The 23,456-nt window shown below is 58.2% G+C and overlaps 2 protein-coding genes and 2 pseudogenes across 2 annotated transcripts in view; 3 read left to right on the top strand and 1 right to left on the bottom strand.

The window, feature by feature from the left end:
* Window positions 1–10,355, top strand: part of UBFD1 (ubiquitin family domain containing 1) — a 10,640-nt gene extending 285 nt beyond the window's left edge. The window contains exons 2-7 of the mRNA XM_006912551.3: window positions 3–199; window positions 1,075–1,283; window positions 3,697–3,762; window positions 3,903–4,008; window positions 7,691–7,773; window positions 9,837–10,355. Of these exons, the coding sequence (XP_006912613.1) occupies window positions 3–199; window positions 1,075–1,283; window positions 3,697–3,762; window positions 3,903–4,008; window positions 7,691–7,773; window positions 9,837–9,947 (772 nt within the window). The 3' untranslated portion in view covers window positions 9,948–10,355. The remainder of the gene's footprint in view (window positions 1–2; window positions 200–1,074; window positions 1,284–3,696; window positions 3,763–3,902; window positions 4,009–7,690; window positions 7,774–9,836) is intronic.
* On the top strand, window positions 4,679–4,797 carry LOC112480286 (annotated as a pseudogene).
* On the top strand, window positions 4,945–5,063 carry LOC112480284 (annotated as a pseudogene).
* A 5,817-nt stretch (window positions 10,356–16,172) lies between the features above and the next one.
* Window positions 16,173–19,169, bottom strand: NDUFAB1 (NADH:ubiquinone oxidoreductase subunit AB1). Its single transcript, XM_015589882.2, has 4 exons — window positions 18,969–19,169; window positions 17,921–18,008; window positions 17,233–17,332; window positions 16,173–16,523 (listed from the first exon to the last, which is right to left on the bottom strand). Exons 1-3 carry the CDS (start codon window positions 19,152–19,154, stop codon window positions 17,241–17,243), a joined length of 366 nt encoding a protein of 121 aa, XP_015445368.1. The 5' UTR covers window positions 19,155–19,169; the 3' UTR covers window positions 16,173–16,523; window positions 17,233–17,240.
* Window positions 19,170–23,456: the final 4,287 nt, after the last annotated feature.

The raw sequence follows: 23,456 nt of genomic DNA, 5'->3' as shown, positions 1-23,456 counted from the left end.
AGCCTGCAGCCGGCCCCGGCCCAGCCCCCCGGGGACCCCGCCGGCCAGGCCTCGGTCAGCAACGGCGAGGACGCGGGCGGCGGCGCGGGCCGGGAGCTGGTGGACCTGAAGATCATCTGGAACAAGACCAAGCACGACGTGAAGTTCCCGCTGGACAGCACAGGCTCCGAGCTGAAGCAGAAGATTCACTCGATCACAGGTACTGCCCGCCGCACTGCCAGCCACAGCCCGCAGGCCCCCTGCGCCTGCTGGCTCCTGGCGCTCGCACTGTGCGGGGCCCCATGCCGGCCGCTCCCCTTGTGGCAGCCCTCCGAAGTGGGTCCTAGGGTGCCCATCATTCAGCGAGCAGAATGAGACCCAAGATCACCGAGCGGGCATTGAGGCCGGAGTCTGACTCGTAGGCCCAAGCGGTTAATCAGTGCTGCCCGAGCATCTCTGATAAAAACTACCGTTCGCACTCGATGGACTAACAGCCCCCAGGTCCTTCTTTCTGGAAATTTTGATTCAGTGGGTCTGGAATGTGGCCGGGATTTTATTTTTAGCAAATGTGTCAGATAATTCTCATAGAGGAGTTGAGGGAAAACTGCTTTTGACCGTCATGTTGGCCCCTGCACAGATGCTCGTGTCCCTTAATTTTCATTTATAGCACTTTGCTCTGTGAAGCGATTTTTTTTGGCGTGTTTCCTTGCAGCTTATAAACTCCATAAAAACAGGGATTTGGTTCTTAATGGTTTCTGTATCCTTAAGGTCTGTGGACTTAAGGTTTGAGCAATTGGAAGCTTGAGGAACAACTTGGAATGAACGTCGGCTAATGTTTGTTAAGTAGTTATTGAATACCCAGCATTGAGCTGCACTCTCTGTCCTATCTCTTAATCTTTAAAATAAGTTCTTACAGGAGGAACTAGTGTGATCACTGTTCAGAGTTCTGGAAACTGAGGCTGAGTCAGGTTGTGAATTGCCTGGGCGCACAAACAAAAGTGGGCGAGCAGTATTCACTTTGGGGTCCGTTTGCCAAAGGGCTCTGGGCCAGGTACGGTCTTCGTTCCTTCTCACTGTCTGCTGCCTTTTCCCAAGGTCTCCCGCCAGCCATGCAGAAGGTCATGTATAAGGGACTCGTCCCTGAGGAGAAGACGTTGAGGGAAATCAGAGTGACCAGCGGAGCCAAGATCATGGTGGTTGGCTCCACGATAAACGATGTCTTAGCAGTGAACACGCCCAAAGACGCCGCGCAGCAGGACGCGAAGGCCGAGGAGAACAAGAAGGAGCCACTGTGCAGACAGAAGGTGAGTCCGCACGCGGCCGTCAGGCCCAAGACGCTGCGGGCTTGGTCCTGCGGAGCCGTGGCCTATGTGTCCTCCCTCCCTAGAATAAGCTCCTTTTCGGACAGGGCCCATGATGGAAATTTATGGCAGCAGTTGGGTGCGGCTGGCTGTTGAGTGGAGGTGACAACTACCTGAGATTTGCAGCTTTGTCTCATCTGGCGGGTCAGTGTGTCTCAAGTCTATCTACTTTAGGATAAGGCCTTTGCGAAGGCAGCTGCAGAGTCAGACTCACGTCGCTCCCGCGTTTCCTGCCATGGAAAAGCGCCATCGCTAGAATTAACTCCACGTCACGTCAGTGCTCACGTTTGTTTTTTGGCACGTGGCTTCCCCCAAGTCCACAAGCCCGCTTCTGGAGCGGCGCGGAAATGAGTGGCTTTCAGGGCTTCCTCTAAAACTGGCCGTTTCAGGAAGCCGAGCGAAGCTGACTGGGAAGGACTGCGCTGGTATTTTTTCCCCTCCTGGTCCATGAAGCTCGGGCCTGATTTTTCGCTCCCTGTTGCTCACTTTGGGTGCAGCGCATGGGGCCTTGCCTCGTGCTCGTCGGAGCCGTTAAAATTCTTTTTGTGCTTAGGACAGGTGAGAGGATGTCACTGTCAAAGGAACCGTCACTTGTGATCTTGTCACTTAGCAGATCCCACTCATTGTTGGAGGGCCTGCTGGCACTCTTAGTGGGTCAGCTGGAACAGCACTGGTTTTAGTGACTACAGGCACCAAGGCATGTGACCAGCAGTGAGAAGGACACAGTTTTCCGTCATCGGCCCACATCTTCCATCTGCTTCCAAAACCCTTAAAGAGTCTAAAACCCCATTTGCTTTTAGAAACGTGGCAGCAAAACGTAACTAGGATTAGTGTGAATGTTCACGGTTTTCCTTTAAAATGCTGACATGTTGGGTGACAGGGTGCTTCCCCAGACCCAGATGTGACATGACGTCTTTGTCACATTTATAAAGCCACCAAAACTTTTGGGCTTTGCAGAAGCTCAAAATATCTGTCATACGGTTTCAGCTAAGGGATTGTGAAACGATGTTAATACCCAAAAGGTGTTTATTTGGACACTTCGACCCCAAAACACGGGGTCATAAAGCTTGTAACCAGATGAGTTCATGTCCATTTCCTGGTCTTCCTCTGCCGTGTGCACGAAAGCGTCAAATATGTGGAGGCAGCCGCGAGAGAGCGTGCCGCTGGCCACACCCCGGAGCACACACGCCTCTAAGTACAGGTTTTGAGTGACCGATGGTAGCTCGACAGGTTTAGCACTGCCCCCCACAGTGCAGGGAGGGCCCTTCACAAGGAACTTTTGAGGCGTGAGTCACATCAAGCTTCCGATTCCCGCGCTGCGTCCCACTGATACCCGGGAAGGGGCGTAGCCTCCGGAGAGGCGCCTCTTGTCCCGGCTTTTCCTCAGCTGTTCAGGGACCAGGGGCTGGTGTCCGTGGTGACCCTTTGTTAGCAGTGTGGCACTGTTGAGTTTATTCCTTCCAGAGGGTTTCTGCTGTGCCACTGAGGGTTTGAGCTGGCTCATGGCCACCTGGTGCTTAAACGCGATTAAATTTTTGCTCTCCACCAGCTGATTGTCCCACAGTCCTAGGTTTGTCAGGTAGTGATTGTACCCGTAAAGGTGCAGGCGGAGCAAAACAGGACTCAGGCATTCGGGCCAGTCAGGAGCTGCTTCAGGGGCCGCGGGTCTAGTGAGAACCCATGAGCTGCCTGCGGGGGGAGGGAGGAAGGGGTCTTAACATCAGCCTGCAGCATGATCGGCGTTTCTCTGGGAATGTGGTCCCTCCGGCTTTCTCATTAGCCAGGGTTGAGGGCGGGGCCGGTCTCCGTCCATTGAAGAAACGCCCCTCTAGACAGTCAGGCTCCCACCAGCATCATTAGAGGCTCCTTCGGGACTTTAAGTTGACAGAAGTGGCTGTCGTTTGTACCTGTGTGAGCAGCACCCTTCGTGGCGGTCTTAGCTTGATGTTCGATTCTCTCGGTGGCGATGTGGGGGGCGGGGGGTGGTAGAGCTGATTCGCGTCAGCCGGGACACCGTTTGCTCTAGACCTTTGGCATCTAATGTGGTAGCCACATGTGGCTGGTTAAAATTCAGTAAAGTGAAGGTCTCAGTCCTCGGTCACACTAGCCCCCTTTCCAGTGCTTAACTGCCATGTGTGGCTCACGGCTGCTGTCTCGGGTGGCACGCCCACCGTCACAGACACGTCCGCGGGGCAGCGCTGCTCTGGCATAGGAGGACCCGTCCATCACCTGTAGATAGGAAAAGTTTTTGACCCCGAAAATCGAGGCTTTCTCCGTCCTCTTTTTCAGAGGTAGTAACGTGACGAAAATGCAGGCCTCTGTTTCATTTACTGATCCCTTCCGACTTGTGTTACAGCAACACAGGAAAGTGCTGGATAAAGGGAAACCGGAAGACGTGATGCCCTCTGTGAAGGGGGCCCAGGTGAGCCACCGCGCGCATCCCGCGAGAGTTGCCGAGGTCCCTGTGCTCCCGTCCTCGCAGCCTGTGTCCGGTCCTTGTCCTTTTCCTGTGCCACCTCGTTTCTGTTCCCTCCATCCCGTAACACACTCCTGTGCCTCCAGGAGCGCCTGCCAACAGTGCCCCTGTCCGGCATGTACAATAAGTCCGGAGGAAAAGTGAGGCTCACCTTCAAGCTCGAGCAAGACCAGCTGTGGATCGGCACTAAAGGTACGCGGCCCCGCCTCTCGCGGCGCCCGGTCTCGGGCGCGACTCTGCTCCTTGTCTTGGGACATCTCCACTCCGCTCTGTCTGCACCCGGCCTCTGATTCTGCTCTAGGTGCTCGCCTCCTGTGTGGACCCTCTCCCTCATCCTTCCCCGTCTGTGTCTGGGCCATCCGTCACAGACTGGCACCTGAAACCAGGGATCCCAGTCGTGTGGCCTGGGGGGCAGGTCTGGTCCACAGGTAGAGGATTTTGTGGCTTTATAGTCTATAAAAATCGGGAGATTTTACTCGATCTGATGTTTTTGGGTTTTCTTCAAAAAAATCAAAAGCTGTAGCCGTCGTGGACCTGCATCCCTAGTACTGGTGTCAGCTGCTGCTGCGTCGCACTTTCAAATGGGCCAGGCTAGTTCCTGCTGTCCCATTCATCTAGTACATAGCCAGGGTCCTTCGGGTGGCACCTGCCTGGCCACTGTAGGTCAGTTTGCCCCGTGCTCTTTTCCGGTACTGGGACCCTGCCCTCCGCGCATGTGCACAGCGGGTCCAGCTCACTGTTTGCGGGAAGCGTGTCTTTTCTCACCCTTCCCCAGGTGGTTCAGAGTTCTGTCCGTCACACTCTGGAACTGCCTGTGTTTCTTCACCACTCTGTTGTGCCACTTATGACTCCTGGCGCCTCTGTCCATGGCCACGCCACCCAGAACACGCCCGATCCTATCTGATCTCGGAAGCTAAGCAGGGTCGGGCCTGGTCGGTCCTTGGATGGGAGACCACCTAGGAAGACCAGGTGCTGTAGGCGTAAAAAGTAAAAAATAAGGGATAGTAAGCTGACAAGGTCCTTGTAATCCGTGAGGTCAAGGTGGTTCAGAGTTCTGTCCGTCACACTCTGGAACTGCCTGTGTTTCTTCACCACTCTGTTGTGCCACTTATGACTCCTGGCGCCTCTGTCCATGGCCACGCCACCCAGAACACGCCCGATCCTATCTGATCTCGGAAGCTAAGCAGGGTCGGGCCTGGTCGGTCCTTGGATGGGAGACCACCTAGGAAGACCAGGTGCTGTAGGCGTAAAAAGTAAAAAATAAGGGATAGTAAGCTGACAAGGTCCTTGTAATCCGTGAGGTCAACCAAGGGTTGTCTCGCCTAAAAAAGAAAAACCAGTCCTGGTGTCCTTGTGCTCGTTCGTGGCGGAAGCCACCCGGCCCCCTGCCCCGTCCTGCCCCGCTTTCATCCGGTTTTCTCACTGACCGCCGTGCTCGGGAACCTTCGGTGCTCAGGCCAGGTCCCGGTGCTGCTCCGTGGGCTCCGGTCTCGTCGGTGGCCCGTTGGACTCGCCCCAGTTCCCGGCGGCACTGGCCCTGTCGCCCACGCATCACGGCTGCATCGCCGCCCGGACGCTGTGCGTCTTTGCTCACGTGCGCTGCCTCCTCCCCACTCCGCTCCTGCGGCCCACGCGCTCGTCCCCCTCTGAAGCCTTCCCTGACTTGTCTCTGCTTCTGTCGAGAGAGTGCCTGTGTATGCCCTGGAGCACTCGTCACTCTCTGAGTTGTCTGTCCCCGTGAGATTCCTGGAGGGGACCAGGCATGCCCGACTCACCTGCTTCTGGCCTGCACTGCGGGTGTTCAGCGTGTGAGCTAAACGCTAAAGAGAAGTTCAGGGGACCCTGGCCTCGGGGGTCAGCTGGTTTCAGGGCCAGGCCGTTAGTGTGATTCTGCTTCAGATGGCACCAAAGTCTTATAATAACCAGGCCGGAGTGATGGAGGGTAAGACTTTCATCATCTAAAATGCAGAAAAGTTCTCGTTTTCAATCCTACTGTGGTCCTTAAAACGAACAAAGACCGAAATGGCAGAGACGCTCGAGCTTTCTGACGGTTGCGTGACTACCTGCCACGTTCTTTGTGCCACGTTGGACTCTTAACTGCGTGGGCAGTGAATTTCGCGGACTTCCAGGGCTCCCCGCTCTCCTGGGGCCGCTGGCCCGTGTCCCAGGTCGCCGTCCTCCGCCGAGCCGCTCCGTCGTCCCCTGCCCGGTGCTCCCTCAGCTCTTCCCTTGGTGTCGGCAGGTGGTTGGGCTTAGTCCCATCGCGGCCTCGCCGAGGCCCTGCCTCTCCAGAGACTGTCGCTTCGGCAGCCCAGTGGAAGGCAGTGGCCGAGGCTGACAGAGACACCGATGGCCTGGCGGGTAGGTGCAGCCGGGCGGTCTCGAGAACCAAGTCTGAGGCCCGTTGGTTCCTCAGAAGTCTTTGTGTTAGGGATCAGTGTGGGGGACACGCCATGACTGCAGGGTAAACAAGAACCTCCTGCCCCAGCTGGAGGAGGGTTCTAGAAGAATCCTAGTGTGTTGGGTGTCACCGTGAGACCCTCTCACTGACCAGCATGGGCGTGAAGTATCCACGTCTTAGGGCTGGCCTTACCCCACCCAGAGCCCTGCTCCACGTGCCTTGGGCACCCCCTCGCTTGCCTGGGGGACCTGTCACCCGGGTGTCGGAGGACAGCTTGTTCTCTTCCTTCTGCCGGTGAGACGCCATGTGAAGTGGCTACCCCACCAACAGGCTGGCCTGCTCTTCCACGGTGCTTTACTGAGTGACGCTGGGGGCTCCTGTTTGGCGTAAACTCTGTGGCACCTTGTGTGGGTGGCAGGACTTGGCCTCGGGCCCCACAGAGGACAGCTCCAGGAGGGACGCATGGCGGGGAAGTCGCATCTCCTCTGGCCCATCGTCCCTCAGCAGTGTGTGTCCGTGACTGTTAAATGCTTTGCATTTTCAGGAGAAGCCAGAAACCCATATTTTTGTGTGAAACGTCTGGATGTTTCCAGATGGCTGGTATTTTAAGACGTTTCTTCATAACAATGCTTGCTGGACAGGTCCTGCCTGTGGTCACTGGTTTACAGCCACTGAAAGTCGAAACCAGATGAGTATCTGCAGGTCCCATCCCCATTTTTGAGACTGAGGCCCACGGGACAGAAACGAAACGTCTCGAGTCACTACCTAGACTAGAACCCTGGTCTCTGAATTCCTGGTCTGTTTTATCAAGTTATCTGGGTTAAGATCTTGCCGTTTCCAGACTTCTCTGCAAAGTTTTTAATGTTTGTTTGAACTTGGTTTGTATTTGCTGAGAACCTCTCCTGTCCCTGAGGCATCTGCTGCTTCTGGGTGGTGGCTCCCTCGGGCCGAGGTGCCCTGCTGTCTCCTGCTGTCTCCTGCTGTCGCCCCGTCTTGCCGCCCCCATGCACTCCCAGCAGCCCCTCTCCCTCGCTGCCACCCCGCCCGCCACCTGCCACCCTTAAACTTGCAGCATGTTTTCTGGCCCCGGAAGAGCTTACAAACGCTTCATGAGAACTTAGAGTGTGTGGAGGGGTGGGGGCCGGGGAGGGAGGGGCGCGTGCACAAAATCGGGAGAGGCCAGTCGCAGACCCCCCCGGGGGCATGCTGCTGCCTCTTTGTTCATCGTCCCCCTCACTGTCCCAGGCACCAGGGACCTTCGCCAGTGCTGGCTCGGGCAGTAGGGGTGCAGTGGGGTGGCTCGGACATCTGTTAGTTGTCAGCTTCTGAAACGACCAGGAAGGAGACAGCTCTGTTCTCAGACCTTTACTGCGCCATCGCCACGTCCCGTCCCCATGAGGGCTCGGGGGACCACTGGGTCCACGGGGACAGCAGGCGGGCTTTGAATAACGAGTGTCATCCCTCTCGACTTAGAGCGGACGGAGAAGCTGCCCATGGGCTCCATCAAGAACGTGGTCAGCGAGCCCATCGAGGGACACGAGGACTACCACATGATGGTGAGTGCCGAGCAGGGGGCTCGCGGTGCCGAGGCACGGGCTGGACACCCTCGTGTCCTCGTCCACGCAGAACGTGGTCGGGGGGCGAGCCCCGGTCTGTCGAGCCCGCCTTCCCGCAGCTTAAGGGCTGTCAGACCTCCGCCTCCCTCCCCTTTGTAACGTCCTGTTCTTAGACCAGGAAAATAAATGTGAAGAGGAGGAACGGCTTGTGGGTTTCTTTTTAACTTCTGTCTCGCGTAGAGCAGCTCCCACGAGCCCGGGCGTGTGGGGCGCCAGGCGCTGCCCCTGAGTCCCTGTCGCCCTCCCCGGCCGCACCGTCACGTTTCCAGGACCCCACGGGGTCTATCTCGGAGCTCGTGCCCCGAGGCGGAAGGCAGGAGGCAGTGCCCAGGCCGCAGAGCGAGGGCGCCTCAGTGACATGGGCAGCTCGGGCCCGCCCTCCCGCCTCCCAGGGCACTTTAAAAATGAAGTTTAGGTGCCCACACCCCGAAGCCGCTGTGACAGGGCGAGGCGCCCGTCTGCCGTCCTCCGTCTGAGGGGCAGCTCTCCAGCGTCCAGCCAGCAGGGCTGCAGCTGCGTCAGCACGGTCCTTGTCCCCGGGGGCCGGGGTTGCCAAGTCCGCGGCAGAGGCGGTGCGGGGGCCTGGCGTTAGGGCAGTCCTCCCGGACGCGTGGCGGATCCTCAAGCTCTGGGGAAGCCGTCCCGCCCCCCGGCCTGTCGGTGTCTCCCGCTCAGGTGGGGGCACTGGAGCACGGCCTGGTCGGGACGCAGAGCTGGGCGAGCCCCTGGGAGTGGGGTCGACAGGTTTCGGGCCCTCCAGCGGCCCTGCCACCTCGTCTCTGTCTCAAGGACGCAGGTGGATAGCTTTGCTCAGCTGTTTTGTTTTTGCTTTTAAGAGTTGGGCGTTAATCTTTTCGGCCGGGGCCCATCACTGCCCTTCGAAACACTCGTCCTCCGGGTCCAGCCCTCTGGGGTTTGCAGCCCTGGTTTTCAGGCAGCCAGGCCCGGGCCCACACAGCTGGGGGCCACTTGGAGCCCTGGTGAGGGGCCAGTGCGGCGGGGGCTCGCCGCAGGTCCAGTTCACGTGCTCGTTTCTTTCCTGAGTCACTGGCAGCGGGCGGCTCTGCTCGCCCCTCTTCTCCGAATGCCATTCAGCACCTTCGCCGCGTCTGGGGACAGAGGAGCTCTCTGCCCTCTCCAGACGCCAGCCCACCAGCTGGACTGGTGTGCCAGAGTCACCCTGGGGGTGGCCGCGCTCTGTCGTTTTCAGAGAAGTCTTGAAGAAGACAGGAAAGAACAGAGATGCCTGGCAAACCCACATGTTCATCACCGAGAAATGATCCTTGCAAATATTTTGTAACTTGTTTTAAATCTTTAAGTAAAGGAAAATTTTCCAACGCTGAATACGTCCCCATTGCCTCCCCCTCCTCCACCGCCAGTACCCTGACTTGTCACGCGGGCCTTCCCGTCTCTGCTTTGGTGGTCACGCACACCCCGCCCCTGATTCAGTCTTGGTGCGTGTTTTGTCAGTTTCCTAAGTGGTGTCATGGTTTGTATCCTCCACGTCTTGCCTTTTTTTTTTGGTTTGTCTGTAATTACCATAGATCCAGTTCACGCCTTTTAAAAGTGACCCAGAATTCCCACGAATTGGCCGTGTCACTTTTAATTTTGCGTTTGCTCGCTGGTGGGCATGACGGCTGTTCCCAGGTTTTCACCATTCCCGACGGTTTCACCCGCTTCCTTGGGCGTGTGTGACCGTCATCTAGGGCAGCGGTTCCCGAACTGGTGTCCGGGTCAGCGGCATTAGAGCCCCCGGGACCTCGGTAGGGGCACAGACCCTCAGGCCCCAGCCCAGAAGCTCAGGGTGGAGCCAGCCGTCTGCCCCGACGCCCCCGGTTCGGGAGCTGTTGTGCTAGGGTTGGCCGCACGTCCCGGCCCCTTCTCGTGGTTCTGCTGTCACTGACGAGAATGCCCCCCACGTGTCTCAGCCTCCCCCGTGTGTGTTGTCTGCCACCCCGTCTCCCAGCCTCTGAAGTGTCGCTTGGTTTTCCTCTTTCTCTTAGGCGTTTCAGTTGGGTCCCACGGAAGCCTCTTACTACTGGGTGTACTGGGTTCCAACTCAATATGTGGACGCAATCAAAGACACTGTGCTGGGGAAGTGGCAGTATTTTTGAAAGCACTTTCACCTCTGGCCCAGGAGACTGACCCAAAGGGAAGGACATTGCCGGGAGAGGCCTGCAGCATCCCTGGATTTCAGAGTTCTGGAACTTTGTTCAAAAAAACAGTCTATATCCAATCTAAGGTGATGTGGTGACTGAAGCCAGAGGTGATGTACTTTCACCGTTAGCTTAATTTTAACTTAAACCACCGGTTCCCTTTCTTGCAGTCAGCTTCATATCATTTTTAAGTCAGTACGGGGGGAATCAATAAATCTGAATTCCGAACGTGTGTGGAATACTCTTAACGTGTGTCCGAGAGTAGGCCTGCCAGTGTGTTTAGAAAGGAATGATCAAAAGCTTTCTGGGTTTTTTTTTTTAAGTGATTTCAACTGAAATATTTTCATAAATCTTTGGTTGCAAACATCTGGACTGTGTTGTGATGAATTGGGGCGTTTTTCCTATAAAATTGTATGCAAAATGGGGGGGTTAGGAAGCCATATTTTTCTGTCCATCGATTCCAGTTTCTTTCCCTTCTTTATTTTCTCACTTCCTCGGTTTGAACTTTTGTTTTGAAAACCCAAAGATGTCGGTTCCTCTTTTTGTACCTCATCGTCGCTGCCTCTCCTGGCCTCCCGCCGGCCACGCTGCTGCTGGCGAACGCGTGGTGGGGAGGAGGCGTGCCGCGTCTCGGTTGGGGAGCTGTCACGCTTGCCGGGGTGTCTGTCGAGCAGCAGCCTGCCTCGCGGTGACTCCTGTCTAAACGCCTCGCGCTTTGGGCACGACCTCGGGAGCGCGGCTGCTGCGGACTGTGTGTCCGCAGCCTCTGCCGTTGGCCTTGACGCCCAGACTGGCTCGGGGCTGCTGGGGCCGTGCTGGTCTAGGGCAGTGACCGGCCAGCAGGGGCCTCTCGGGTGGGGTGGGGTCAGGGGGAGGACGGCTTACACCGCCATAGAGCCGCAGCCCAGACCCTTTAACTTTGGAAGTTTCAAGAAATTCGTACGCCGTCCAGTGAGTGTTTTGATTACGCTTCTCCATGTGGTCCCTCTGCTCGTGCATCGTGTTCAAGTGTCCTTGGTCCCAGCTTCAGAGGTGCTGCCTTTCTCCCAAGGGGACACATCGCCGCGTGGGCGGGCCGAGGCAGCTAAGCGTGGCGATGGCGGAAACGCCTTGTGCCCAGCGCGCCTGCCCTGGGCTTGGCGCCCCTGCTCGCACACACTCGTGAGCTGCGTTGTCCCCTCGCAGCGGGGTCGCCTCTGCCACGAACGAGCGTCCCTTGCTGAGTGGCCTCCTTGTGCAGTTGCTGTTTCTCCGCGGCCGTGTCTGCGGCCTCCCTCTCTGGTGGCAGGCCCGCGTGGCGAGGTTGGCGAGAGGTTTCCAGCCTGCGTCCTGGTTTCTAGGTGTTCCCTTCGTTCTGTGACACGTTTGAGCATGCGTTCGCCTCAGGTGACTGTCCCCGTGAGCCAGTTCGTGATGACAGTGTGTCCTCCCCTCCAAGCTGCCCTTCAGGAGTTCAGCCGTGTAGACAGGCTCATGCTTCCGGTGTAGTCAGTGCCAGCTGATGCGGCCCGCGGGGACATCTGGTCCAGCCATTGATGGCAGAAGCACATCTGTGGGGCGCAGCCCCCCGGAAGCCGTGAGAAAGCAGCGGCCGCCGGCCTGCAGCTCTGTGGAGGGGGCTAGTCTCCTGCCCGGCCAGGCCTGAAGGGAGATGGCCATGTGGCCAGCATGGCGTTCTCTTAGCTTGGCCAGCGTCATTGTCCTGGATACTTGTCCTGGCGATGCTGCTCGCCGAGGCCCTTCCCGCCCTGTCTGTGTGGCTGCCCGCGCCCTGTGACGTCCCTTCTCCCAGTGACTGTGTGTGTCCTATCGTCTCCCCGCTCCCCAGGGGCCAAACCGCTTCTCACTCAGGCTGGTGCCATTTCGAGACAGGACCAAAGCCTGTGTGAGCTTTTTTTTTTTTTAAGTAAAATGGTGCTTCTTTCCTTACTTCGAGATGCTACGTATAAAGAGCAGTATAAGGGACACCTCTCCGGACAGAGTTGCCCGAGCCCCGTTGCCCAGGGCACCCCAGTCCGTGGGACCACCCTGCGTGCTGGCTCCTGACCCAGGCTGCGTGGGGACCTGGCAAGAGGCCCTCGGAGGACAGAGGCGGGTGGCCTCTGATGTAGACCGTGTCTGGGTCCCAGTGGTGTTAGCTCTTGTCACCCAGTCCTGCGTGCGGTCTCTTCCAGAACATACCAGGTCTGTTGCAGGTTGGAGTGCGTGCGCCCTGTTGGGTGACATCCTGGGACTGTCCATCAGCATGGTTCCTATGCAGCCTTCAGCGTCAGGGCTGGTTCTTGCTCAGGGCCCGGGGTGGCCCTGGGCGGAGGCCCCACGGTGGGCAGAGGAGCTGGCAGGGCCGCAGGGCACACGGGGAGGATGCTGGGGCCGGGTCTCTGCTCATGGGCCTCACGCCCCTGCCAGAGGCCACATGGCGGAGAACTCTGCCCGCGGCCATTCCCGCTGTCATGTCAGCCTGACAGCGAGCGAGGAGTGGCATTGGGCCTGTGGGTGGCGGCCGCTTGAGGAGGGTCTGCCGGGCGCAGGCGCACTCTGCTCTCCCCAGCTGCTTGTCCTTACGAGGGCCAGAGCGCAGCCTTGGGGCTGAGAAGCCGCCTCGTTTCCGCATGGGGGGGCCCCAGGGCCCCCACTGCAGTGTCTGGCCCTGCCCCCTCTCTTTGTAGGGGCAGAGGCGGGAAGGGACGGCCGCAGTGGGCCCCTGGTGTGCCAGGGGCGGCCTGTTTCCCCTCCCCCGTCTTCCGAGGGACGCCTTCTCTCGCCCCTCGCCTCTGTTCCTGCCTGTTGTCGGGAAAGAATGGTCCCTCTGTCTTAAGGGTTCGTGACAGTCACCCTCAGCTAGGACTGGTGCCTGTCTCCTTAGCGGGGCCTGGTGGCCTTTCTGAAGGCACAGGTGGCCGGGCACCTCCTGGAAGTGCAGACGTCCGGCCCATGCACCTGCCAGGCTGCTCAGAGCCTGTGTGTATCCCTTAGAGCTCTGCAGAGCTAGCCTGAGCCACCGCCACCGTGCATGAAGGCCCGTGTCCCCTTGGGCCGCGCTCTGTCCGGGTGCGTGTGGAAGCAGATGCCGTTGGGGAGGCGAACACGTGCAGTCTGTTTGATCTGTGCTGCTGGACTGTTTCGAAGTGTGACCTTGACCAGCTGTCTTATTGTTTGTCCTGTAAGATTAGTCTGTCAATTAAAGTTTGATAATGAATTGTGTCTCCTTTTCCTTCTGTTTCTTCTTGCGCCTGATTTGGGCTGGGGATGGACCGATACTGACCACAGCCATTTTTCTGCCAGCTGAGGTCCCTCAGCATGGTTCCTGTGCAGCCATTTTGCTGTCCTGTTTACTTGGCTTTGAGTGTATCCCGCGGAAAACACTTGGTTCAGGGGTTTGGGTTCCTCCCTCAGTCATGGCCCAGGCCCCGCTCCTGTCAGGATGGCCCTCCTCCACCTGCTCTGGCCTCGCATCCTCATGCCTCATGTGACGACACCCAGCCATTTAGCTTCAGAGGACACGTTCGCTCACACGCTGCACTGGAGCTCAAGCTCTAAACCACGAGCCACAGAGACCCCGGAGGGAGGGGAGACCCAGTGCCAGGTGGAAAGAGCAGAGCCCTGGGCATGGAGACATGCTTGTAGCTTGTCACTTCCAGTTGGGCCCAACGCCACTCCCGCGGGCCCTGGTCCCCTGTGCATGGCGAGCCTTCCTGCAGGGTCTGGGCTGCCCACCCCTTCCTGCCCTTCTGCAGCCTCCTGACCCTATGGCTGGGCTCCCAGCTCAAGGGTCTGACTGACACGGAGAGGGTTGGGGTGGGGGACGGGCGACGGCCACGCCTGCCTCGTCTGCTGTCTGTACACAGGGCGTGTCTGGCTGTGGTCCCAGCTGTCAGCGGCTGCTCCAGGCGCCTTTGCCCCTCAGCGCATAGGGCGGACAGTGACATGTGACATAACTCTCAGCCTGAAGGTCTTAGCAGAACTTCTGGGGCGGGGGCCAGCGATTTTCTGCTGTGGGTAATAGCCCTTTCCGCAGTAGGGACCCTGTGAGCCAGTCATCAGAGCAAGAAGCAACGAATTCTGCTTTTGCTGGAGGCAGTGTCCAGCCCATTGCGTGGGGACAGGAGAGGCCTCCCACCCAGGACCCCTGAGCCACCTCCACCGGGCGCTTCCAGCTGGGACTAACCCTAGCTCTCCCTGCTTTGTCATGGCTGTGTGTGTTCTGGGCCTTGTTGGCCTCTGTTCCCGTGCTACGCCTTCCCTGCTGTTCACCCATTTTATAATTTCCAAGTTTCTGGCTCGTTTTCGCCCCTCCCCCTTGCCTCGCGAACACCTCGTTGTTTTCTCTTTTCTGTGCTGGAAAATTTTCGAACCTACAGAAAGTTGGAGCAGGCCACAGTGACCTCACCCCTCCACCTGGGCTCACTGGTCCTTACGGAGTGGCCATGTCTGCTTCCCCTTCTCTAGCTACGTGCACTGCGGTTTGCCGAAGCATCCAACAGACGTGGGGACGCCATGGCACTTCGCCTCTGGATATTGTGGCCCCCATCGTCCAAGGACACTGTCGATTCAGTACTATCTCCTGACGTACAGACCAAAATACCTCGAGAGCTTTTTCCCAGTCAATAAACCAGATGTTTTGCACCCAGTCTTGTGTTTTTCTGATGCCCCGACCGGCTGACAGTCTTGGTTTTCCCTCTCACTGGAGGGCGTTTCCCCTTTTTCAATCTTAGTTTTCGTTATGAGCCCGATCTGTCTCTTCCCTTCTTGTCACGAGTGTTCCACATCGTGGGTTCCCCGTGCCCAGCTGCAGCTGTGGTCCTAGAAGGCAGTCCTCTCGGGGCTCACCCAGGTCAGGGCTTACTCCAGGGGCCCATGATGCAGGACTCCTGTTCTCAGTGACAAGCCAGTCCACCTAACTCGGGTGAGTCCCGTCAGCCTCACCCAGAGCAGGTGCTCCCAGGGGTCTTCGGGCGCCTGACCCTTGGGCTGAATCCCACCCGACTAGTGACCCCAGGGAAAAGGGGACGATTTTCTTCCCTAAGCATTTCAGGCAAGTACCTGGGGCTCTCGTTGGCTCGTCACCCCTGCCCTCCACACGGACACGATACTCACAGCCACACGTGCCAGCTGACTTCCATCCAGTGAGGCGGGGGCTTGCAGGCGAACACCCCAGACTAGGTGACAACAGCTCTGGCAGATTGCCTAGCAGGGCTAGCCTCTTGCTACGTGCCAGGTCAATTCCACTTGGAAAGGACCGCCTGTGGGCCCCAGCCTTGGTGAGGCATGGGGACCTCCTCCGGGCGCCCTGTCCATGAGGACCTTGCTGCAAACGCCCCGCCTTCAGCCTGTGACGTCCGCGCCTTCACCGAGTCACTCACGTGCCGGGCACCGGGTCAGACTATCTGCATTATGCTATCAGCACCCTCCCACGTCCCTCGTCACCCCCACTTTACTCATCAGAGAAGTGACAGCCAAGTCAGGCCTGTCACCAATGGACGGAGGCATAAGGAGCCTGCTGGGGTGGGCGTCCTCAGCGGGACAAGCCCTGAAGACTCCCTTCAGCCCAGCTCAACGCCCCCTGCCGGCGAGTTCTCTCCCCGGACGGGGAGAAGTCCTAGCCCTGTCCCCTTCTCATTGTGCCATTTTATTCCGACTGTCCGCCCAGTGCCTCTGCATTCCCCTGGTGGGCTCTGGCTGCAGCCTCCACCTTTATCCCCTCTGTCCATCTGCACAGCCACCGGCAACTGGGCACAAACCCATCTGACCCTCCATCTCCCCTGCAGAAAACTGTCGCCCCCACTGCCAAAAACCAGACTGAGGTCCCAGCCACGTCTGGAACCCCAGGGCCACCCGCCCATGCCCTCCCTGCCTGGGACGCCTTTCCCATCCACCACATAGCACGGCACGTGTTAGACCCCGCCTCCCACAGGCCCCGGCCGCTGCCGTCAAGCAGGTAGTTTTGTGGCGGGCTCAGATGCACCCCGGGGAGGCCTGCCACGGCGCTGCGGGGAAGGGGTGGGGCTGACGCTGCTGACGCCTGACGGGGGCACGCCCTGCCAAGCTGACCTTCCCAGAGTGTTCTGTCCTCTAAAACTATTAAATGCTATTAATCTGGAAAGAACCTTAGGACGGTTGAAAAAGTAACCCGTGTGGTGGTGTCACGAAGCATCTGAGAAGCCATAAAATGATGGAGAAAGGTTTTGAGGCAAAAAGGTTTATTATTCCTTACACGGAAGGCGATGGGGAAAAACTTAATTCAAGTCCACTGTTGGCAGAGTCACCCACTTCTCATCCACGAGACTGCCTGGGACAGAGCTTTAAAAACATTATGCAAAGTCAATAGAAAAAGCACTTTACAGACATCGCTGAAAACTAAAGACTGAGAAAAGTGCTGATTTTATAGATTTATTTTTAAAGGGCAAAAACATAGACAATTTAAATACAAGTCTACACAGAACCAGCCCAGCCTTGTCAGCACCGCCACCAACCGCGTCCCCGCTGCCAGACACGCGCCCGTCTCCTCCGCGTCTTCTCCCGCGAGAAAAGGATCTGGCAAAGACACAGTGAGGTCAGCCTTCTCCGCAGCTACTGACTCTCGGGGGCGCTCTCCGAGGTGCTGCACCCAGAGTACGGGCATACGGGCGCTGTTGCATTTCAAGCCTTTCCTCGTGGTTGTCCCAGAGCCTAAATCCCAGCAGCTAATCCTTCCTGACAGGCCTCTTTCCCATCAAGCACTGTCATTAAGTGACTGATCTATACACTACTGCGTTTCTACCTTCACAAAGCCCCAGGTAGGTTGTATCTTCATCCCCATCTTACAGGTGAGGAGGCTGACGCTCACAGAGGCCAGGTGGCCTGCCCGAGGTCGCTAGGCTTGCGGAACGCGGCGGAGCTGGGACAGGTAAGCAAGTGTCTGACTCCAGAGTCTGTCCTCCTGCCCCTGCAGCCTGACTGAGCACTAGGCCGTCCCACCTGACTGGACAGCAGCTGGGCTGGCCTTGGGGTGACAGCGGAGACGAGTCTCTGCTGCGGGATTGCCTGCTCAGTATTTTCCACAAGACAGCTTTATGAGGGGTCTGTCCAGGCCTGAATCGCTCTGAGCCCCTCCTGAGAACAAAGGTCACTAAGGCTGGCCCCCTCCGAGGGCCACTCTGTCAAGCATCCCCACTTTCCATTTCTCCCCAAGTCTTACTTTGCTAAAGAACCCTAGAGAGACTGATCCTATGGGGGAATGTCGTTCTGCAATCAAATTACCTACCTGATCCTTTATTCGTACACATCTTTCTTATCTGCAATGTAATCTACAATTTCCTGTGGACACATCAACTTCTCCGCATCTATGTCAGGAATTTCAAATCCTAGAAAGTAAAATGTTAAACAGTACTTGAGTACAGAAACAGCAGATCCTTCAGACTTGAAAGCACCCAACCTCTGTAACAACCCCGAAGCCCATCTAGCTGCGAGCCAGTTACGCCCTGGACAACATGTGTATCGTGCTGGATAGACATCTGGTTCCTTTAACATGTAGTTCACATAACAGAAAACTCACCCATTTAAGCTGTACTCGTGGTTTTTGGTACATTCACAAGGTGGTGCAACCATCACCATAAACCCCGTTCCCACCCCTCCCCTAACAGATCCACCCCCCTAGATAGCATACCGTGAGGGATTTTAGCTCGGAACGGCTCTGTAGGATGGCACATTCACCCGAAAAAATGAGCTGTGGAGCCTTGAAAGGTCCCATTTGTACAACTAACTGTGCCAAACGTGGATGACTGGGAGCGTGCGTAGGACGCTGCAGGTAACCAAGGCCCGTGTGTGCGTGTGTGTGTGCAGGGCTGCTGTTCACGTATCCGATGCGGATCCCAGCTCACTCCAGCATCCCTTTCACGCCAGTCCCCCTGAACCAGGAGCACACTGCAGCCCCGGGGCTCTGCGTGCCTTACCGAACTCGTCCTCCATGGCCATGATAATCTCCACTTGGTCCAAGCTGTCTAAGCCCAGGTCCTTCATGAAATGCGAGTTTACCGAGAGCTGCAAGAAAGGGCAGCAAACACAAGATTCTGTGAGCCTTCGCTCCCAGGGTGACCTAATCGTTGCCTAGAGCGACAAGCAGGGGAGCCAGAACATCACCCACACAGGTTCTTGGTGTGCCCTGCGTGGCGACTTACTAACCTTGGTTTGAAGTGGTTAACAACGTGTAAAAACCTAGTGATGGATTTCACTTTACACATTTTACTGAGATCTCTGCTCACTGCTCTGAATGGCATTGGAGTTTGGTCTTTCTTGCTGCCTTATTAACAAGACGCCACACCCCAGAGGCGACGGCCCTCTCCCTCACGAACGGCAGATAGTGTTTATTCCCGCATCGCCTCTCATCTGTCGGAAACCCACGTCAAGACCAGCGATCACGGGGATGCAGGGAACAGCATGGTGACTATCCTGTGTTGCACGTTTCAGAATCGCTGAGACAGTGGGTCTTAAAAGTCCTCATCACGAGGAAAAAATCTGTAACTGTGCATGGAGCTGGGTGTGAACTAGGCTTATTGTGATCAAGTCACAATATACGGAAGTATCGAATCCCCGTGTTGCACACCTGAAGTTAATGCATGTCAATTACCCCTCAAAAAACAAACCAGAAACCCACACGGCAGCGTCGGTCATTAAATAAGGAGCTCACGTGCCAGCAGAGAACGGCGCGAGCTCTACGCTCGCAGGGCGGGCTGCAGAGCGTCCGCGCGGGCCGTGCCACCACTTGTGATTAAAGGGCGGGGGCACATGGCCCGGCGCATGGTGCTCGTGGTGCACGTGTGGGCGCATCCTTGCGTCTGCACCGCCTAGCCGGAAGGCACAGGACGCTGGCTCCACTGGCCGCCTCCCAGCGGGGCCTGGGCGGCTGGCACAGGGAGACTGCTGAACGTCTGGTGGGACCCTCTCAACTCCGTACCGGTGATCAGATGCTTGTTTAAAGAACGTTCAGACGGCGCCCAGTACCTTCTCCGGGTCGATCTTGTCGTAGAGCTTCAGGACGTAAAGGACCCGGTCCTTGATGCCCTCCAAGGTGAGGGGGGGAGCGTCACTGTACAGGCGGCACGGCTGTGTGACTCGGCCTGGGACCTGTGGCACGGACAGGGGGACAGGCGGTGAGCATGGAATGGAGAGGACACTGCCCAGGGCCATCTTCCACACAGCTTTCAGGGCCCCAGAGAAGCCACCTCATGACTGGAACTGTGGCCACCAGGCTCCCGGGTCGCAGTGCTGGGCGTCTCGGAAGCCACAACAGTCCAGCAGCATGGACGCCTCCTCCCCTCCGAGTCCTCTGTGCGGGACCCAGGGAGACTCGAGTCGTTCAGGGCCCGCATCTGCTGGTGGGACCTGTGGCAGCCCCGCCAGCTCATGGCCAGCCTGGAGAGGGCTGTCATGCAAACCGGGGGCCGCGCGCAGAGGGCCACGCGCTGGAGGGGCCTGACTGGCCCCCTCAGATGCCAGCCAGAGGGGAAGATGATGGGGCTGGCCGTCATCTCGGTCCAGTCTGTCCCCACTAGGCCTCCCTCACTGCCCCTAGCCAGAGCTCTGCCATGATGGGGACCATCTCGAATCTCTCGCCTGATGTTCAGCTGGGTCTCGGGTCCCGACAGTCCCTTCCGGGGTGGCAAGAGCTCCACTCCCAGGTCAGTGCTTGATGCCAGGGACAGCAGAGTGCAGAGCAAGAGGAAACGGTGGCGGTCACCGTTCTGCTCCTGCAAGTCCCTGGCCTGGACGGGCCCGGCCACCTTCCGCAGTGCGGCTCACCTGCCGTCGCAGTTCTGAGCACATTTCCCACAGGAAGGTTTTGCTTGTTGGGCTCAGGTCCCTGAGACTCAGAGGCCCGTGAGCATCGCAAAGAGAACACTGCCCAGGGCTCACGGAGTTCTGAGCGGGGCCGGGCCCCTGGCACACGCTCCACTATCTATGGTTGCTGGCCCCTTTCCTGTCGGGGACAGTGCGGGCCAAGAAGACCTCCGCACTGGGAAAGCCAGGCCCCTTACCAAGGGCTGGAGGTTCCAAGCCACACATGAAGTGAGGTGGCGGGGAGGACCAGAGGGCAGAGGTGGGGGAGGCGCCCTGGGCGCCCAGGGCCCGTGCTGCGGGGCAGGCGGCTGTGCGCAGAGCCCCAGGGGAGGCCCGGCCCAGCTACCCATGTGGCCCATGACACTGCCCTGGCAGCCTGGAGGCCAGGGGGACACTGAGCAATCACAGGAGGGGGCTCCCCCCGACTGCTGCGGGCTGGCACGAGCTCAGATGGGAACAAGGCTACCACTGATGCCCGGCTCTGGCACGCTCACAGGCCCTCCTGTGCCTCCGTCTGCGCACCTGTCACTGGGGCATAAACAGCCAGCTGGCAGGTCGGCTGCGGGAGGCTCAGGAGCAAGGGCTGAGACTGCGGCCTGGCACGCCCACAGGCCCAGGGGCCACCCCGCACGGTTGGAGGGTGATGCCTGCCACATGGAGGCTCTGGGCAGTGCAGCCCGAAGCGCCTGGTCCTGCTCTCCCACCCCAGCCTCGCGGCCCCTCCAGACACCACCTCTGTCACCTCTGACCCGCGCTGTCCCCCGTTTCCCTGGAGGGAACAGGCGGAGCGGTACCTGGAGGGCTTCTTGCCTCCTGCCTCCTGTCCTGGCCTGAGAAAGACACGGTCGTCCAGCTGCGTCAGCTGGTCTTCCCCAGGGTCTGCACTTAACCACACGTGACAAACCGTCCCTACAGGCAGGCCCCAGGAGGCGCTGTTACAGGGAGGCTGAAGCCTCCGGGTGAGTGGAGACGCCCCAAGCCAGACTCTGCCCCCGGGGCCTGCCTTCTCCCCATGCCCATGTGACTGCAGGGTGCCCAGGGGCACCAAAGGGGAGGCTTTAAAGGCCCCTGCAAGCTGCCCTGGACGCCACTCAGAATGAGCCGCTCGCCTGCCCCCGGCCTCTACCCCTCCTGCGCCACCTGGGGCCCTGGCCGGACACTCGGGCCCCCGCAGTGTTCACCCAGCTAGCAGCCCGCTGCCCGGGAGGCCAGGTTTCACTCCCCACAGGCCTTGTTCAAGGCCCACGCCCTGCGGCCTACGCAGAGAACGTCCACATCCCTTCACAGCGCGCCTGCTGCAGCCCCCAGCTCCCAAAACTGCAGCCTGCAAGTCCCTGCTCATGGGGGCCAGGTAAGTCCCTCCTGCTTCTGCACAGCACACACACCTGACCTCTCGTGTGGCAATGTTTCGCTTTCACTGATGTGACAGTCTCGGCAGCCCGGAGCCTTACCTGTGTGCCAGGCACCGTGCTACAGGCTGGGACCACAAGGATAAGGTAGGCCCTGTCCCCTCAGAGAAGCCACAGTCGAACAGAACAGTCCGACCCCAACATGTTGTTTCGGCTGTGATAAGAACGGAGCAGAACCACGACCAAGGTGTTTATGGGCTGCGTCGGGGACATGCGTTGTTGGCATGCTGCCCTGGAGAAGCAGGGAAGGAAGAGGCACCGGACTTGGGCTCAGCCAGGAAGACAGCGACAGATCTTTCAAGGGAGGGACAGGCTGAGAAAGGAAAAGGGGCATGAAGCACAGTGTGTCTGCGTGGGGAGGAGTGAGCTGGCGTCGCCGGGGGTCTAAGGGCGGGTGGTGCTCAGCGGGGCCCTGAGGCCTCAGAGCGAGACGAGGTCTGTGTCACTGGGGGATGGCGTGGACCAACACAGCCCGAGCCCATTGCTGTTGTGCGTGTCACCTGGTTCCAGTACTGGGACAGCCCAGCCCTCGGCGCACGCGTGCCTTGTCTTCATCTGGGCACAACGTCCCACAGAACTCTCTGGAAATGCTCTTGGTGGTCTGGCCACCAGGCCGTTCAGATTCAGGGCCTGCCTGGGTCAAGTGCAAGACTTCATGCTTACTTTAGACCGCTACCCTTGTTTCTCTTATCTCCTATTTTTATAGTCTTGTTAAATTTTTATACCCAGGGAAACTGCTTTAGCTCCTTCTGAGAGAAAAAACTTAGGCTATAAATGAGTAGCTACTTGCTCCGAGGCTGGCACGGCGGATGGACCTGAGGGAATGCGCGGAGTGAGCCGCCGGCGTGAGATGAGCACGGACCCAAGGCGAAGGTTTGGGGTGCCTGGCGTACAGCCAGTGACAGAAACCAGGAGTGAGGACAGTCCAGGGAGTGTGGGAGAGCTCTGCAGCTGAGCCGCGTTTAAGGATCAGGCAGAGCAAGTGCCCACAAAGGTTCAGAGAGAAGGATGACAAGCCCAGGGAAAGCAGCGTGAGAACAGCCTCGGGAAGACGGAGCAGCGGGGAACGAGCTGGCCAGTTTACCGAAACGGCTGCAAAGCGCCCAATGAAGACAGCGGCTAAGGTCTTTGCAGCCACCTCTGCATCCCTCAGTAGCCAGCATGAGCCCTGGCACACAGGGTCCAACAGCATCTTTGATTCAGAGGACATACGGTGGTGACACGGGAGCACTGAGTCACAACCACTGTGTAAATCTGAGATGGTTCCGATGCTGTGCGTGCCAACTGGCGGAGGAACATCTTCCAGCAGCTGCCATGCAAGGCACAGTCCAGGGACACGCAGCAGCAGGGTCTTCCGGAAGCCCTTTGTCAGTGAAGGCGCCCGGGCCCCTCCCAGACGCTCTGGGTTGACCCAGGCGATTGCACCATCGGCTCTGAAGAGCGATGCTCTAACAGGGACAGTCACTGCCTCTCAGCCTCATGCTGAAGTCAGAATCAGGAACGAGATGCTCTGTGGCTGTAGTACTTACTGCTCCTTTAACCCTTAATTCCAACGTGACATTTAACCTTTGATTCAGGCAACGGGACAGTGCCCTGTGACTCCACAACAGTGTCAGTTAATCTCAACACCCACTGCACAAAGCAGCACCTGATGACTTATCAGAACCCACACCCAGGCACCCGGGCCCCGCCTCTACAGACTTTGACCGATTTGGCCCTGGGCATCCTTATTTTTTGTTCCAACATCTTAGTCAAGGCTGAAACCACAATTACAGCGATGTTTCTGAGTTTGAAAAGGGGTTTCTCAACTTGACCTTGGGAGTCTAACCCACCTTATGACAGCAGCTTTTAATCTTGGTGCACTTCAGGGCCTTGTGGGGACCAGGGCCTCACCCCCCGAGAGAAAATCAGGACTGGAAGGGCAGGGCACAGGGAGACTCACTTTTCTCTCTCTTGGACTTGAATGTGCACTAGGCTTGAAAATCCCCAGGTGACTTGAATGTGCACCAGGCTTGAAAATCACTGCCCTCAGGGAGAGCTGCAGTCCCTAACAAAAGCTGGGAACGGTGTTTCCTGTCCTTACTTCCTGGAGACCCAGGAACAGGCTAAAGGGAGAAACCCAGGCGAGGGCCGCTCCGGAGAAGGCTGTGGCCCGCATGGCTTTCTCTCTGCGCCCTGTCACTACGGCTGGCGGCGACCAACTCCGCAAACCTGCCCAGCGCCCCTCGGCGCTGCGCCGGCC

This window comes from Pteropus alecto, unplaced genomic scaffold (assembly GCF_000325575.1).
Source record: "Pteropus alecto unplaced genomic scaffold, ASM32557v1 scaffold15, whole genome shotgun sequence".
Lineage (NCBI taxonomy): Eukaryota > Metazoa > Chordata > Mammalia > Chiroptera > Pteropodidae > Pteropus > Pteropus alecto.
The sequence above is the reverse complement of the archived record's forward strand: the minus strand, read 5'-3'. Positions and strand labels throughout refer to the sequence as shown.

Bases quoted from the DNA above. Each gene is read 5' to 3' on its own strand.
- NDUFAB1 (XM_015589882.2), bottom strand. From the start codon at position 19,154: ATGGCCCTGGGCAGTGTCCTCTCCATTCCATGCTCACCGCCTGTCCCC. The intron at 18,009-18,968 runs GTACTGGGCGCC...CCTTTCTTGCAG, and splicing joins ACAAGATCGACCCGGAGAAG to CTCTCGGTAAACTCGCATTT. The intron at 17,333-17,920 runs GTAAGGCACGCA...TTTACTTTCTAG, and splicing joins GGCCATGGAGGACGAGTTCG to GATTTGAAATTCCTGACATA.